The sequence below is a fragment of the Littorina saxatilis genome, linkage group LG8 (assembly GCF_037325665.1).
Source record: "Littorina saxatilis isolate snail1 linkage group LG8, US_GU_Lsax_2.0, whole genome shotgun sequence".
NCBI classification, from domain to species: domain Eukaryota; kingdom Metazoa; phylum Mollusca; class Gastropoda; order Littorinimorpha; family Littorinidae; genus Littorina; species Littorina saxatilis.
In genome coordinates, this window is record NC_090252.1 from 42,506,293 (window position 1) to 42,522,791 (window position 16,499).

At 41.3% G+C, this 16,499-nt stretch overlaps 1 protein-coding gene and 1 long non-coding RNA gene across 2 annotated transcripts; both read right to left on the reverse strand.

The window, feature by feature from the left end:
* Window positions 1–3,839: 3,839 nt before the first annotated feature.
* LOC138974668 (uncharacterized) lies at window positions 3,840–7,955 on the reverse strand. Its single transcript, XM_070347388.1, has 3 exons — window positions 7,646–7,955; window positions 4,604–4,762; window positions 3,840–4,132 (listed from the first exon to the last, which is right to left on the reverse strand). The coding sequence occupies exons 1-3, from the start codon at window positions 7,722–7,724 to the stop codon at window positions 3,840–3,842; spliced, it is 531 nt and encodes a 176-aa protein (XP_070203489.1). The 5' UTR covers window positions 7,725–7,955.
* A 1,192-nt stretch (window positions 7,956–9,147) lies between these two features.
* Window positions 9,148–16,125, reverse strand: LOC138973583 (uncharacterized). Its single transcript, XR_011458074.1, has 3 exons — window positions 15,366–16,125; window positions 11,992–12,348; window positions 9,148–9,273 (listed from the first exon to the last, which is right to left on the reverse strand). It is a non-coding gene; the product is annotated as an uncharacterized lncRNA (long non-coding RNA).
* Between the last annotated feature and the right edge of the window lie 374 nt (window positions 16,126–16,499).

Below are 16,499 nucleotides of genomic sequence, written 5' to 3' on the forward strand. Positions count from 1 at the left end.
AGCACATCCAATTGAATTTGGTCACCCACTGGGCATATAGACCGGGTCACTGATAATCATCAGACCATACTGACCATACTCCTCAGTGGACGTGTTGGTGATGGATCGGACACGTGCTTTTTAACGTGAAAAGCCAGCGTGCTCACACACACACACATACACACATACACATATAAACACGCATAGACACACACGCATGCAAGCACGCACGCATGCACACATACACGCACATACACACACACACACACACACACACACACACACACACACACTGACACACACACACTCACACACCAACACACATATACACGCCCGCACACACCCATTCACTTACACACTCACACATACTTACACATGTACGCACGCACACGCACGCACGCAAGCACGCATGCAAACACACACACACACACACACACACACACACAAAAACACACGCACTAACACACAGACACACACACGCACGTACGCACGCACAAACACGCACTCCCACACACACACACACTCCCACACACGTACGCACACATGCACGCACGCACGCACACACACACACACACACACACACACACACACACACACACACATACACGCACACACATACATACACACACTTCTGAGCAACATTGTTTGATCACATTAGCAGCAGCAATGTGCATGATTTTGTATTCAAGGGAGGTAAGCCCTATTTCAAGTGATCAACAAGGCTTGTAAGAGTTGCCTTTGCTTTAATAGTGTGCCAAACTGTCAGATGCTGTTGATCAACTGAAGGTTACCCATACTTTACTATGCTAAATATGCAAGTCATTAAAGGCACAGTACGCCTCCCGTAAACCATCACAGATACTGTCAGGCTTTTACACACAGTACAAACACCCTTTCATTTAAACATTCACCGCTTGAGAACATCCGATCCTAGGTGCCCTCCGTAAAGAGCAAGCAATTTTCAAAGAATTTATTTTTGCGTGGTTTATCTTACCCCTGAGCCATCGTGAACCCGTGTGATCCAGTTTCCTTTTTTCACAATGTCCGATTTTGTCATCAGACAATCCGCAAAATTAATTCTTTGAAAATTGCTCGCTCTTTACGTAGGGCACCTAAGATGTTCCCATTCGGTGAGCGTTCAAATGGAAGGGTGTTTGTACTGTGTGTAGTATGACAGTATCTGTGATGGTTTACGGGAGGCTTACTGTGCCTTTAATTGCCCATATTACATTCGCGACACAAACCTACTCTGCAGCTAACATTTGGTTAAGGGGTATAATTCCTTCAGCGGCCGTATGCACGCGGGGCCTGAGTCAAAACAAAAGACCAGAAATCTTCGCAATAAAAAGATGCAGCGAAAGGATGTAACAGAATGTGTAATTCGTAAAATACGAAAATTACCTCCGGTCCAATTACGGATAGGGCTTCTTAAGCTAAGGGGAGTAGGATTTTAAAAGCCATGCCTACTGCCACCTGTGTATCCTCATTTTGCCAACTTTGCTTTCTTAATTATACTGCATTAAACTCCGTAGATTCTGTCATCATTCTTAAGACATGTACATTTGGTTGCTGCTGCATGCATGGAGTGGATGCATGAACCTTTCTCTCGAGCTTCCGAGGAACCGCCAAGTCAGTTCCCTTTGACTATTGTACCCACTGACTATAAAGTACAGTACTGTTTTGTGATCCGAGTGACACATCGCCACGTATGTTGCAGACGTTATCTTACCTTCTGGCAAGTGATTTTGGACGATTAGTTTTGAAATCTTCAAAGAACTGGCCTAGATAGTAAAGCCTTGGTTCAAACACTACTTACGTAGGGCGATTTTCTTCCCTGCCAAATACACACTAACAGTGACATTACATTACCAAAAACAAATATGTGAATCATACGGCTTAGTTTCACTTTCCTTGTTGTTGCGTGGGCTTGTGGACGTTACCTACATGCTGGCACAAAGTTACCAGTATAAAACAACTGAGGAACATGACTGTGATTGTGATAATTGTGATGGAGAAACAGGCCGAAAAATAAGTGATCGTTCTGTGTCATTGTTCAAGCTCGCTTTTTTTTCATGATCCGCATTACTTCGGCCATTATTCTGAATATTCACTGAGACTCGGCTTGTAATCTCTACTTATTCTCCTGTGAGAGTCCGTTTAATTTTAGCTGCTGACACTTGAACATTTTTCTTCTTGCTCTTCACGGACACTAACAAATACAACCACACTCAAGCAGAAAAGAGTACAAACATAAAGAGAGAGAGAGAGAGAGAAAGAGGGAGATAGAGAGAGAGAGAGAGAAAGAGAGCGAGAGAGAGAGAGAGAGAAAGAGAGAAAGAAAGAGAGAGAGAGAGAGAGAGAGAACGAGAGAGAGAGAGAGAGAGAAAGAGAGAGAGGGAGAGATAGAGAGAGAGATAAAGATATATATATATATATATATATAGAGAGAGAGAGAGAGAGAGAGAGAGAAAGAGAGAGAGAGAGAAAGAGAAAGAAAGAGACAGAGAGACAGAGAGAGAGAGAGAGAGAGAGAGAGAGAGAGAGAGAGAGAGAGAGAGAGAGAGAGAGAGAGAGAGAGAGAGAGAGAGAGAGAGAGAAAGAGATCAGCAGACTGCACTAAAATTCATGTCATATAATAACTAAAAACTGTGAGGCATTTTTTTAATTTTCTTGTGGCGTTCAAAGTATAAAAAGCAAAAATGTAATTAAAAGACGAAAAGCAACCTTAACCTAAGATAATGATAGTATTTTAACTGAAATGACGTGAAAGCAACAAGCACGCATATTTTACATGAGCTTCTTTCTATTCCAATCATAACATCTATATGTTTTTTGAATTAGCAAACGATTCAAGATTATATTTTTTTATATTGATTTTGAAAATTTTCAAAATTTTTTAATGACCATTCTTATTAATTAATGTTTAATGTGTTTGTTTGTTTGCTTAACGCCCAGCCGACCACGAAGGGCCATATCAGGGCGGTGCTGCTTTGACATATAACGTGCGCCACACACAAGACAGAAGTCGCAGCACAGGCTTCATGTCTCACCCAGTCACATTATTCTGACACCGGACCAACCAGTCCTAGCACTAACCCCATAATGCCAGACGCCAGGCGGAGCAGCCACTGGATTGCCAATTTTAAAGTCTTAGGTATGACCCGGCCGGGGTTCGAACCCACGACCTCCCGATCACGGGGCGGACGCCTTACCACTAGGCCAACCGTGCCGGTATTAATGTTTAAGCTTCCAAGCGGAAATGCCATGCCTTAGTCCGGGCTTCGTCGAAGAGTACTTGATTAAAATGTCAATTAATTTGCTATAAAAAAAGGGTTTGACAGTGCCGCCTTAACTTCCACAAAAAAGCCTTCAAAGACATGTATTCCCCCCCCCCCCCCCCCAAAGTAAAACAGGCTGGGGATATCAATTGCAAGAACTGACGAGTGCAGTGGCGTAATGGATAAGCCTCCTAATCGGAAGGTCGTTAGTTCAAATCCCGGCCGCGGCTGCTGGTGGGTTAAGGGTGGAGATTTTTCCGATCCCCCAGGTGAACTTTTGTGTAGACCTGCTAGTGTGCCTTATTACCCTTCGTGTGTGACGCGCAAGCACAAGACCAAGTGCGCACGAAAAAGATCCTGTAATCCATGTCAGAGTTCTGTTGGTTATAGAAACCAACAATACCCAGCATGCTTCCCCCGAAATCGTCCACGTATACACTTCCCGCATGCATTCATTTCACATTCAATCCCACAGTTACCGATGACACAGTGCCTACATTTACGTTCTGAGAAGCGTTTATCTGAAAACAAATACTGCTTGACACGTCAACAGAAAATCATTGCGTGTTCAGAAATTTAACTCTAGCACGGGTGGCCAGGCTTGTGTTTGCAAGCAGTTGGTGTTCCACAGAAAATGGTGGTCCCTGAATACATCACAGCCTCTGAAGAAGACGACGAGTCTGAAGCAGGTCTCTTGGTTACAGTGGCGGATAGTGCTTCAACATGGGATTCGACGGGATGCATGTAGTCTTCAGGCAGGGAGCTGTCAGAAGAAGGACATGCGATGTGATGCAGGTAGTCATCTGACATGCTGCTGTCTGACACCGGGGATTGTGGGTATGAGTCAAGTGATGTTAGGGTCCTGCTTGAGTTGCCTGCAGCAGAATAATTGCATTCAATTCAAAAACAGGTTCGTCAGTGTTGATCCGATTGTGTTGGGTTATGTACGGGATTGTTTTTGTTGAGCGTATATACGTGCACTTAACACTCTCGAGGCCACTAAGTACAGTTGGTGCGTCTCTTTTATTAAAATGGAATAATGATGTGTACGACCGTTTTCAATCACCCCTCAGCCACAGAATGAAGCAAGACGGAAAAGGAATGTATAGGGCTGGTATGTGGGGAGGATATCACAAAAGTATCTAAACAGATCATTGCTGATGAGATGTAAACGGTTCCTTGTTGTGGTTGTGCTTGGATATTAGAGACTTCATGGATCCGTGTGTCTAGCATGATCATGCCCAAGTTATCATTAAACGAATCATCAACAAAATTGGCCTTTTCAATCATATTGTCGTTTGCAAATCACTTGAGAAATAATTGGATTTAAATGTCTGCGTGCATACTTAGATCAGTGTCATCAGGGATCTCGGCATAATCGTGAACCTGCACGCTGACAAAGGAGTCCCTGTCATCCTGTGCTGCATGGAACATCACGGCGTTACCTGCTGCTCGTCTCACGTTGTGAGGGGCGGGGGGAGGTGGGGGCAGTCTCCTTGTTCCGCCTAGGAAAGGAAGTACGACATTAATGTCAATAGTGTCGATAGGTTTTAGGCTTGCCTGCCTGTATGTTTGCCACACTCTTTGCTTGTGTGTGTTCTGTTTATGAAATTAAATATAGTTAATAATTGGCGGACACATTGCTGTTTTTTTGTCGAAGTACCCCAGTTTGAAGAAATCAGGAAGGGGAACTATTCTAGTCTCCAAACAATGTGCGAGAGTTACTTGACTTGAGAACTGCTTGCGCAGATCGGTTTATACACGGTAAATTTTGATTCAAATAACAACCAAACTCTTGGATTTTATATTGGATTTCGTTTGTTGAAACATGTAGTTGTTTGTTTAAATGAGGTACGTTTGTGTTGTTAGCTCCAGAGATGTATATTTCGTACATTAGAGCGTTCGGAACTTTTCAGTTGGAAAAGTAGTGCCGACAAAGTGTAGCTACTGAACCCGTGAGCTATCTAGGATTCGTGCTGTTGCTGGCTAGTTATTGTTTGGTTGCTGGGTAGTTACCGAAAAATAACTAGCCATTGCAGCTTACATTTGTAAAGAAGCAGAGGGGGGAATAAAGCAATGCTATTCTCCCCCTCTGCTTCGTTTCTTCTGTAATCTCGAAGGGGTGTTTATTTTCCGGTAATCACCCAGCAACCAAAGTAACCTCCCAGTTACAGGCCTGAATCCTCGATAGCTCAAGGGTTGAGAAGGTACACTTTAGTTTATGGGTACTACTTTTTGCGACTGAAAAGTTCTGAATGGTTAAATGTACAAAATATACATCTCTGGGGCAGACAACTCAAACATACTGTATCTAAACTAACAACGAGAGGCTTGAACAACCGACATCCAATATAAAAACCATGAGTTCAGCTGGGTTTTTTTTAATCAAAATCTAACTTGTATAACTGATCCATCGGCGCTAAGGCAAGTGACTCTCATACAGTGACATACTTTGCGTAGAGACTAGAGCTGGAACATGTGTCCCTTCCTGATTTCGACTGATCGGCAACTTCGACAAAAAGACTGCAATCTTTCGGTCAGTTATCAACTATATTTCAATTCAAATGCACACAACCTTGAATGTCAACAAAATGAAACGGTTCCATACAATGTCTTGCCTCAGAAAACCGAACTTCATACAGTATTTGACATTTGAACAGGGGGGCAAAGGTTCGTCTGCTACTCAATTGCGCCGACTCCCTGGCACTATATCATAGATTATAAGCAATCGTACTCTTTGCGAGCGTGTGCCTGTGTGTGTGTGTGTGTGTGTGTGTGTGTGTGTGTGTGTGTATGTGTGTGTGTGCCGTGTGTGTGTGTGTGTGTGTGCGTTAGTGTGTGTGTTAGTGTGTGTTAGTGTGTTAGTGTTAGTGTTAGTGTATGTGTGTGTGTGTGTGTGTGTGTAGGTGTGTGTGTGTTTGTGTGTGTGTATGTGTGTTTGTTTGTGTGAATGTGTGTGTGTGTATGTGTGTAAGAACATCACCATAGGCATAGACACCATACTTTTAATCAAACGAATTGTATCTGGTGAATATTGACATTAAGTATGTGTCTATACACACCATGACTACGATTAGTGCAAGTGTCTGACTGCTAAACAGGATATGCCTGCTGCTGCGCGCCAGAGCCTCAGTTCTTGAGAGAAACGCACAAGAGCTGTTCAAGTTTCGCAGTTTAGATCAACATTACAATTCCTGTTGACATTCCTCTTGTAGAAATTTGAGAGACTTATATATATATTAGTGACAAAAAGCAGTACTGGCGATGCTAATGATAACACGTGGGACATGCAAAACCTGCGCCATTGCTGGCTGCAAAAATTAAAGTATCACAGGGTCTGCGTAGAAACTGTACTGGTTACATTAATTTTGCAAAACAAAAATTGCTAAATGTCATTACCCCAAACGAGGGACTATAATAGATGCATTTGTTAAATATGTTACTGAAAGAGAACACTTCGACAAAACGTTAGCTGCAAGATGCCAGAATAGGGCCAATTTTGGCATCTGGCATTGCCATTAAAATAACAGAATTGGCCCAGTTTTGGCATGTTTATTGAGATGACGGTAACATAATACTGGCGCTTGCATTTCACCTCACGACAGAGCCAGGAGCCACCTGACGGCCCTGCTAATGTTTTTTTGGTAGTATTCTCCGGTGGGAGAAAACGATATCACAATTTGGAGCATTTATTCTTTCTCATTTGCTGGAAAAAGTCGGTAACGTAGATGATGGTTAATGAAACCTTAAGACTATTTTTTTCTTCTTTTAGTTGCTTCCCTGCTAGACGCAGATTGACCGCAGCAATAAACAACGCCCTGTATCTAAACTAAACAGAAATTGAAGGTTGTTTTAGCGGTGTTCGTGTATGAAAGGTCCATCAAAAAGAAGTTACTGCTTTTGCTCCCATTTCCCCGGGCAGTTACTTTTAGCAATGGCGAAGACTCCCGTACACTTCATCATGCACAACAATGACTGCAGCAACAGCACTGATGGTTGGGTCAGTTAAAATGATAGTGCTTGTGATTAGAAAGAGCTTGCTTATGTTTTTAAAATAATTTTTTATTAATAAAACGGACGCCCGAACAGTAACGTAGATGACGTTCTTGGGAGTATTTATTGCTCTCAGAACTAGGATTAACAAGTAATTGACATTAATTGATGTGCCGAAGTTAGCTTACTGCCAACCATAACACGGGTTAGACAAGTTTAACCTTTACATCTTTTTGTATAATCTGGAGGGCCCCCGGACAACGAACATCTTCTTGACATTCAGCGAACAACAAAAGCATCAAGGCTTGCGAATCAAACCTGTTAAAAAATATGTTAACATACTTTCTACAATGTTTAAATATCTGTTTTAACTGGTTGTAATCGCATCAAAATACCCATGTTCGCTGTTCGTCGTCTTCTACCACAGACTTTGTACACAACGCACAGAGCAGCCAGTATTGTGACAAATCCCATCGAACCCAGGAGCACAACAGTTAGCGGAAGCTCTTGCAGCACTGAGTCATCGTTGACATTGTAGATTAAAACTTCTGTGGTATGCGTTGAATCTTCTGAAAGGAAAACAAAAGATATGCATAGTTTCAATGTGGTTTGAAATAAAAAGTACACATAAGTTACAAAACAAAATGTGCTTCTTAGTAGTATTTATTTACAACATAGCCATGGGATCAAACATCACCGACCACGAACTCGTATTTCAGTTCCAAAACATGTTTTTAATTGTTGGGGTTATTGTTGTTGTTGTTGTTGGAAACATTGTCGGATCTTGTCTTGTCCATGGATCCAACTTCCATGATGAGACTTGAAAGCACGTGTGAGTGTTTTGCCTTTCTTGAAAATGGTGGGTAGATTAATGATGACCGAGGTTAACAAAATGTATATAATTTTATTTGCTACATGTGTTTGCTTATTTGTTTTTCGTCTCTATAATTTGTCTTGTTGTTCTGGCGCTGCTTGTTAGCACAATAGAATGATACATAAGTGTCTTGGTCCTTGTCGATTTGTGTTTCGTATAATGTTCACTATGTATTGTATATTTTGTAAGCGCCTAGGGCTATATTTAGATTAGGCGCACAACTGTTCATAATAATAATAATAATAATAATACATAAATAGTTAGAAACATGAAAGTTCAACCCGGAATGGTCAGTTTGTCAGTTGTGGATTGAGTGAGTGAGATCGAGTGTGACATTTACCAACAAGTGTCGTTTTGGCAGGGGTGACCTTGGACACATCTGATTTTGTTGTACATAAAAAACGAAACAAACAAAAAGAAAAAGAAAACAAGTGAATAACAAGAAAACACATATAGTATAGAAAATAGAAGAACATGGGGACTAAGGAAAGAAAACGATGTTTGTAATTGTCATTGCACTTATTATAACGACTCTCCGATGGTTTTAGAAACACTTTCAAATAATCGGCATAAAAACATCACCATCGTCTTTGATTGTACGTGTGAACAAGTGTCAATAAAACGTTAAAGACACAGCAAACAGATTTGAGTTTTGAACATAATTATAGTACAATTCAAACATCACAACCTCAATGAACATGTTAGCATAATACGATTAGGATTCATACGAGTATTAATCAGAGATTTAGCATTTTATATTGATTGCCATTCAATAAGTCTTTAGCAAAAGCCAAGTACAAGTTGAACCACCACACAAACCAAGAAACAAAACTAGGAAATGTATGTGAGGGTTGTTGGTGTTGGGACATTACTTGAGTGAACCTACAATTCATATGATTTTAAACAGCAGTTTTTAAGAAACACAGGCATTGGTCAAATATAAACGTCAGTAACACTTTGGCTATAACATGTTGTTCATAAAGAATGCATCGTTAGCAACTGTAATGGAGGATCAAGGTTCAAGGAACAGCTTTGTTTCCCAGCCAATATGACTGAAAAGCAGCCAACGTGCTCGCTTCTGTTCTCTTGGCAGAACGATCTTACCAGTTCTTTCACTTGAGACGCCCAGTGAAGTCTGTTGTAATGCACCTAAACAAAAGTGACAAACGTGCTTGTACATAAGCAAGGTCGTGAATGTATACATATCATGAATGAGATTATGGAAGGACGCAGTACTATGTGGTCATTGATGGTCAGTGCATGTTCACATGCAAGTCTAACAATTCCTCAGTGTTGGGAAAGTCTTGCGTAACAAACACTCTGAGATTTAACAATAAATAATTACTGTGCAGAGAGAGGCGTATGATACAGGGGTCCAGCTGCATGTGGTACGTGATCGAAGGCAACTCAACGGGTCTGAAAAAAATACTTCTTCTTCTGCGTTCATAGGCTGAAACCACCTCGTACTCTAACGTACACTCGTGTGAATGTTTACGTGTATGACCGTGTTACCCCGCCATTCAGGCAGCCATACGGCGCTTTCGGTTGACGCATGTTGGGTATGTTCGTGTTTGTATAACCAACCGAACTCTGACATGGATAACATGATCTTTTCCATGCGCATTTAGTCTTGTGCTTGCATGTACACACAAAGGGGGATGAGGCACTAGAAGGTCTGCACATACGTTGACCTGGGAGATCGAACAAATCTCCACACTTAATCCACCAGGCGGCCGCGGCCGGGATTTGAACTGGCGACCTTCCGATTAGAAGACCGATGTCTTATCCACTAGGCCACTGCGCCCGTCTCCAGGAGGCTTTTTACAGTGATTCGTGAAGTACTCTTCACTTGTTCATATAGGCGCCCGTATGACGGCTTACTAGCGCCAAAACAAAAAAATAGTAATTAACCCGTGAAAGTTACTAGTTTTAACGAGAAAATTACAATTATGACGTGGAAATTACTAATTTTCACGTGTTAATTACTAATTTTCACTTGTTAATAACTCAAGTGTTAATGTCTAATTTTTAGTTTTGGCTCACTTCCTGATGGCTTACTAGCGCCAAAACTAAAAATTAGTAATTTTCACGCGTTAATTACTAATTTTCATGTGCCTTGTGACTGTGGGGGCTCAATGCGCATGCGCGACTGTTACACCGGCCAGAGCGAAACATCCTTCGATTCGAAACTTTTCTGGTCCATAGTTCTTTAATCCGATGCAAATTAACAATAAGAGCTGAGCGCATGTGTAGATAACCGTGACATACAACTGTCTGTCCGACAACTTGTTGAATAACGAATTCTATCGACAGATATTTGTGAAAGTGTGTGAGTCTCGACCGAAGAGATCCGTCTGCTAGTGGTCGGACCTTTAGCACATGTCCGGCCGGCCGCCATTTTTCCTCTCTCGGTTCGAACATTTTCGGATCGATTGTCCTTCACTAATACACTACAAAGCAAATGTATGAGTGTGGTAGTGGAAACAAATATGAGGTACGGCTGTCTTCCCGACAACTTGTCGAATAAGGAATTATATTGAAAGATATCTGTGAAAGTGTGAGACCACAGCCGATGAAAAGTCCGTCTGCTACGAACAGCTTCGATTCGAAAGTTTTCGGGGTCGATTATTCTTTTCTAAGATACTCAAAACAACGTTAAGGAAAGCGCTATTGCAGAAAACTGTGACATGCATCTTCCCGTCGGATAACTTGCTCGATAATGCCTTCTATTAAAATATATTTCAGAAATAGTGTGAGAGTGATGTTTGCCGGACGTTGTAGCCTCTCAGTGTGGACTCTTAAAGTCCGACTACTGTGACCGAAAACGAGGCAAAAATGAAAATTAGTAATTAACACTGTTACTTACTAATGTTCACGTGAAAATGGTAACCCTAGGTTTTGGCACTAGTAAGCCGTCATACGCCCGGGCTCTTAATATGAACCAGTCATCTCTTCACATTAATTATTGTCTCGGCATTTTCGGCCTTTCTGTCTTTACCACATGAAAACGACCCTCGCGGCTAACAGAGACCAGTTGAGCGTGTATTAATGCGCCTTGCCATCAGTTGTTCAAGGAGCAGAGTTCCGGTGTCAGAATTGAACACAGGTAATCTGACCAATCGCATACTCTGTTACATGCTTAACCCATCTTAATTTAATTACAATGCAATAATTATTAACATGAAGCAAGATGAGATTGTGACTGTAAAGAAACTAGCAATTTGCAGAAACGTCGTCTGCTTGGGCAATGCATGGTAAGATGCAGCTTATGTGACGTGATGGTTTAGTCCTGTCGCAGCAGTAAGGTTTTTTTTTAGCGCAATAGTCATTCTAAGTAAGCACAGAAACAAACATTATTAGGCCTACATGTTCGGAAAACTCAGCAGTCTAAAAAAGGGGAAATGTGCATGGTTTTCTGTAGCCTACTTCCCCGCCATCAAGTGAAAAGAGAGGCTTCCTACAGGCACCATTCAACTCACACACCTACCTCGCTTGACTTATACGGGTGTTTTTACTGTCTGTAAAAGCCTGGCAGTGTGTGTGATCGGAAACTCATAGTTTACAGGAGACATGTCAAGTCAATGTGCACAAATTAGGTAGTTGCAGGTAAGCAACACTTGTTCTATTTATGTTAACATTTCAACTAACATATCTAATCAAACAGTATTATGTGTGTGTGTGTGTGTGTTTGTGTGTGTGTGTGTGTGTGTGCGTGTGTGTGGGTGTGTGTGTGTGTGTGTGTGTGTGTATGTGTGTGTGTGTGTGTGTGTGTGCGTGCGTGCGTGCGTGCGCGTGTGCATGTATGTATGCCTGTCTGTCTAAATACCTTTCTGTATATTTGTAATGCTGTCATGCACAAATACTTACGTTTCGGGGTTGTGACAATTGGTTGTATGTCGACGGTTTTATTAAATGTGACATCATTTTCCAATTGTCCGTCAAGTAACCACCTCGCATTATCCGTGCTTTCAAGCCGTTTTGTAACGGAGAACGTGTTGGAATGCTGGTTGCACGAGCAAACTGGTGAGAAGGTGCACACTCCATGTTTGAATTTGATGTGACAGATAGGTGGTTCATACTGCCGTGATGTTTGTTCCAACAGCGTTACACGACGAACCGACGTGTTTTCACCAGTACACGTGTTGTTGACAGCGAATGTCAGGTGAACAGTCCTTTTTTCTCCATTGTCACTGACAGACTTGCTGGTTATCTCGAAACTGACACCTGGACAAGTACAACAGTCATTTTCACATTTCTAAGTTACTTTTTTGGCGGCTTGTTGATTATATCAAAGCGGACACCTAAACAAAGGACACTTAAAATGGACGAGTTTGCTAAAATAAAAAATGCAATTACAGACTGAAAATGGACTTCAGCAGATTTTTCATTATTATATGTGTTCAAATCTATATTGATGGGTTGGTTCGAGTTATTATATACTGCAAAATATTATGTATTATATAAAGCTGGTTCTTGTGTCAGACTGTGTAGGTAAGTGTTAGTTAGAGTGCCTTGGAGTATGAGGAACATATGAGCTTGCGGCGATCATCATGACAGCTAGTAGCTTGCTTGTTTCTTCTTCTTCTTCTTCTTCTTCTTCTTCTTCTTCTTCTTCTTCTTCTTCTTCTTTGTTCATGGGCTAAAACTTCCACTTTCGCTCATGATTTTACTGGTTGGTCCGGTGTCAGAATAATGTGACTGGGTGAGACATGAAGCCTGTGCTGCGACTTCTGTCTTGTGTGTGGCGCACGTTAAATGTCAAAGCAGCACCGCCCTGATATCACCCTTCGTGGTTGACTGGGCGTTAAGCAAACAAACAAACAAACAAACAAACTCATGATTTTGCACGAGTGGATTGTTACGTGTATGACCGTGTTTACCCCGCCATTCAGGCAGCATACGCCGATTTCGGGGGAAGCATGCTTGGTATTTTCGTGTTTCTATAACCCATGGCACCGAACTCTGACATGGATCGTGACAGGATCTTTTCCGTGCACACTTGGTCTTGTGCTTGCGTGTACACACGAAGGGGGATAAGGCACTAGCAGGTCTGCACATTAGTTGACCTGGAAGATCGGGACAATCTCCACCCTTAACCCACCAGGCAGCCGAGGACAGTCGCTTGTTTATGACAATGCTTGTTATTCTCTCAGGTGCCAGGAGCCTGCATGGTAACGAACAACTCTCACTTAATCTTTTACACATGACGTATGCATTTAGAGCGCTCACTTCCATGTGTTTATCATATCTATAAACAGCGCTCCACCTCATTTGTTTGATTCTCACATATACTTTCAAGCAACCCTGTAACAATGTGTGTGTTATAGTGTTAGTTCTGTACAAATTAGTCTTAATCTAAGGACAATAATTATGTCCGGTCAGAAAAATAACAGCTGGTTCGTGTGTATGAATGTGTACGTTAGTGTTAGTAAGAGTGCCTTGGAGAATGAGGAACGTATGAGCTTGCGGCGATCATCCTTTTTTGAGGATGAAAGTCGCTCGTTCATGTCAATGCTTGTTTTTCTCTCATGTGCCAGGAGAACGGTTACGAATAACTCTCACTTACTCTATTACACACATCGCTTACTTCCCTTTGTTTATCAGATCTATATACTGCACACTAAACATAATGTGTGTTTTCAAATTACGTTCACTATTCCTTTGTTTTGCTCACACCAGTCAGGGCTGTTTAGATCGACAGATTTTGACAGGACCAGGACGTATTTCGCGTTGTAAAGACTGATCCCGTGTGTTCAGATTAAATCTATTAGTCGGACAAATCGACTGAAACAAGAAATTCCTCCGATGTAGGAAAAACACCCCCGTCCTTACCATTCTCACTGCCACCTAGGTAGCACATCACAAACAGAACTGTGCAATACACAGGTGTTTTCTACAGACACACTCAAACACACACACACAGAGAAGCCGTATATATATATATCTATATCTATTGTATAAATATATAGAGATAGATGAGAGTGTATTTTTCGCGTGGCTATAAATTGATTCGACCTTTGCACTTTTACAGTGAGGATAATTTACGGGTCCAATTTACGTTCTGGACACTGCGGTGACCTTCTAAAAATAGTAACAGAACGCCGGGAATATCCGAAGATGCCCCCCCTCATGCTACAGTGCACCATACGAAGGAAGGGAGGTAAACGCTGAAAACATGGAGAAGATAAGGAAGAGTTATGCCGTAGTTGATCCCCCCAAAAAACCAAAATCCACCAATAACTCCCTAACCGTGTGTTTGACTGGTCCCAATTTTTGTAAGGACCGTCTCAGGAATGTATAGAACCTGTTCACCAAGTTTGGTGACGATCGGTCCGTTCATTCTTGAGATCTACTTGCGAACACAAACAAACACACAAACAAACACACAAACAAACACACAAACAAACAAAAACATCGAGTGAAACCTATACACACCCCTATACCGGGGGTGTAATAATTATTACTGCTTTAGCGTGAATTCTGCTCTGGTCGTGTGTGTGTGTGTGTGTGTGTGTGTGTGTGTGTGTGTGTGTGTGTGTGTGTGTGTGTTTTAGAGATTAGTTAGGCTTGCAATTGTAATATGTCTCGCAACGCAATTCAGGTCTCATACTTGTAAGAGGCTCAAACGGGTTGAGTTTGGTAGGTTTTTGTCAAGAGTTAGGGTGTTGAAATCTGTGTCAGGCTCGGTAGTTGTTGACACATGTTGGGAAAATCATCTAGTTTAGCTACAAGTGCACTTATTTCAGGGATTTGTTGTCGAATATATCAGAGGTAGGATATGCTGTACATATTGCACCACTTCATCCTATAGGCCTTACATTCTTGATTTTGTATAAATACCTTTTCTAAAAATAGCAACACTGCTTTACCCTTTTGACAGAATTGTTTTTACAGTTGTATGTATATAATGACGTGTATTGAATACTAACAATAGTATACGCGTTTCTTCTTTAATCGGATATGTAACGAGTACACTGTCATGTTCACATGTCTAGAAGAAAACATGAATACTTTTATAGTCGTTTCGTAACCAGACTGTTGCTAATTAACTCTAAACATTGCAAACAGCAAAACACCTTAATGCCTTGAATATTCAATTGCAGGAAAGTTGCTGACATTAGCTGTAGAGAGATGATTGACAGAACTGAGCTTACTCACACATCTTTTAACACACTATATACACACTGATTATTTTACGAAATGTTTCCTGGTATCAGTCGTACAACCGTACGTATACTTACAGACAGAATCGACAGGTTTGCCTCCCAGCGTAAAATAAACAGCTAGAAAACAGTATAGGAACGAAACTGGAGTCATCATTTCCAACACGAATAACAGGATGGTTTTCTCTACTTAACTGTCAAACAAACGGTGGCATGATGCACGACATCGAATGGAGTAGCGGTGTATCTGCATACGATGCATTGAAACCTACAGTCAGTCTTTACAAACATTCGAATATAATTATTTCCTTACCTTATATTTCCGGGATGAGCAAAACAAGTATGTGATAGCAAAGTAACCTGAAGCTACACATGTGAGTACACTGGACTTGAAAGGCTACTTGCCAACATTTAACAATATATTATTATGAATCACAGAGCGAATGGTGTAGACCTATTTTGTTGTTTGTTCGTCTATGGGCTGAAACTCCCACGGCTTTTACGTGTATGACCGTTTTTAATATAGACCTATGGAAATAAGGCTTGGCTAGCTGAAACCTGGACGGGTAATGCTGTTTTCCACCAGACATGCGAATATAGGACCCATTTGCATGTGCAGATTTGTTTTCTTTCAAGGGATATAATCGTCCAAAAAAAGTCTCTAATCGCCCCAAGAGCTACACAGTTCATTTGGATGTTGTAATTATGTCACTGTGCACACACCAGAAATACCTTGGGATAAGCGTTGGATAGCTCAGTTATTCAAAACTGAAACGGCTGTCATATAGCTAGGGTAGAGTTCTGATTTATTTTGATTTCTGTTTAAGCTTCCCCCCTCCCCCCATCTCCCCCCCCCCACCTGTAAGATTTCACAATGCCTTTGCTGAAAGTCAAATATTAGATCTCGCACAGAGTTACGGAGTGCGGTTTAAGGGTTGAGTAGATGACACCGCTCACGGTTGTGTTTAAATGTTCCGTTAATTAAAGCTTGAATAACATTTTCCATACTTTTCTTTGTGAATCTTATGCCAATGTGTGGCGTTTTGATAACATTGAAAGAGAAGACATGTATTGATTAATGACTTGCAAATGTCAGAATCATCGGTGATGGACAACATTTAGCAACTAATGATAATATGTTCGGTGTAGAGTTAAAAAAAAACTCATTTAGTGTGTTTTTTCTTCTTCTATGTGGTCTTATCATCTGTTTAC

Bases quoted from the DNA above. Each gene is read 5' to 3' on its own strand.
- LOC138974668 (XM_070347388.1), bottom strand. From the start codon at position 7,724: ATGGGATTTGTCACAATACTGGCTGCTCTGTGCGTTGTGTACAAAGTC. The intron at 4,763-7,645 runs GTATTTTGATGC...TTCCTTTCCTAG, and splicing joins ACGACGAACAGCGAACATGG to GCGGAACAAGGAGACTGCCC. The intron at 4,133-4,603 runs GTATGCACGCAG...ATTCTGCTGCAG, and splicing joins CCCTGATGACACTGATCTAA to GCAACTCAAGCAGGACCCTA.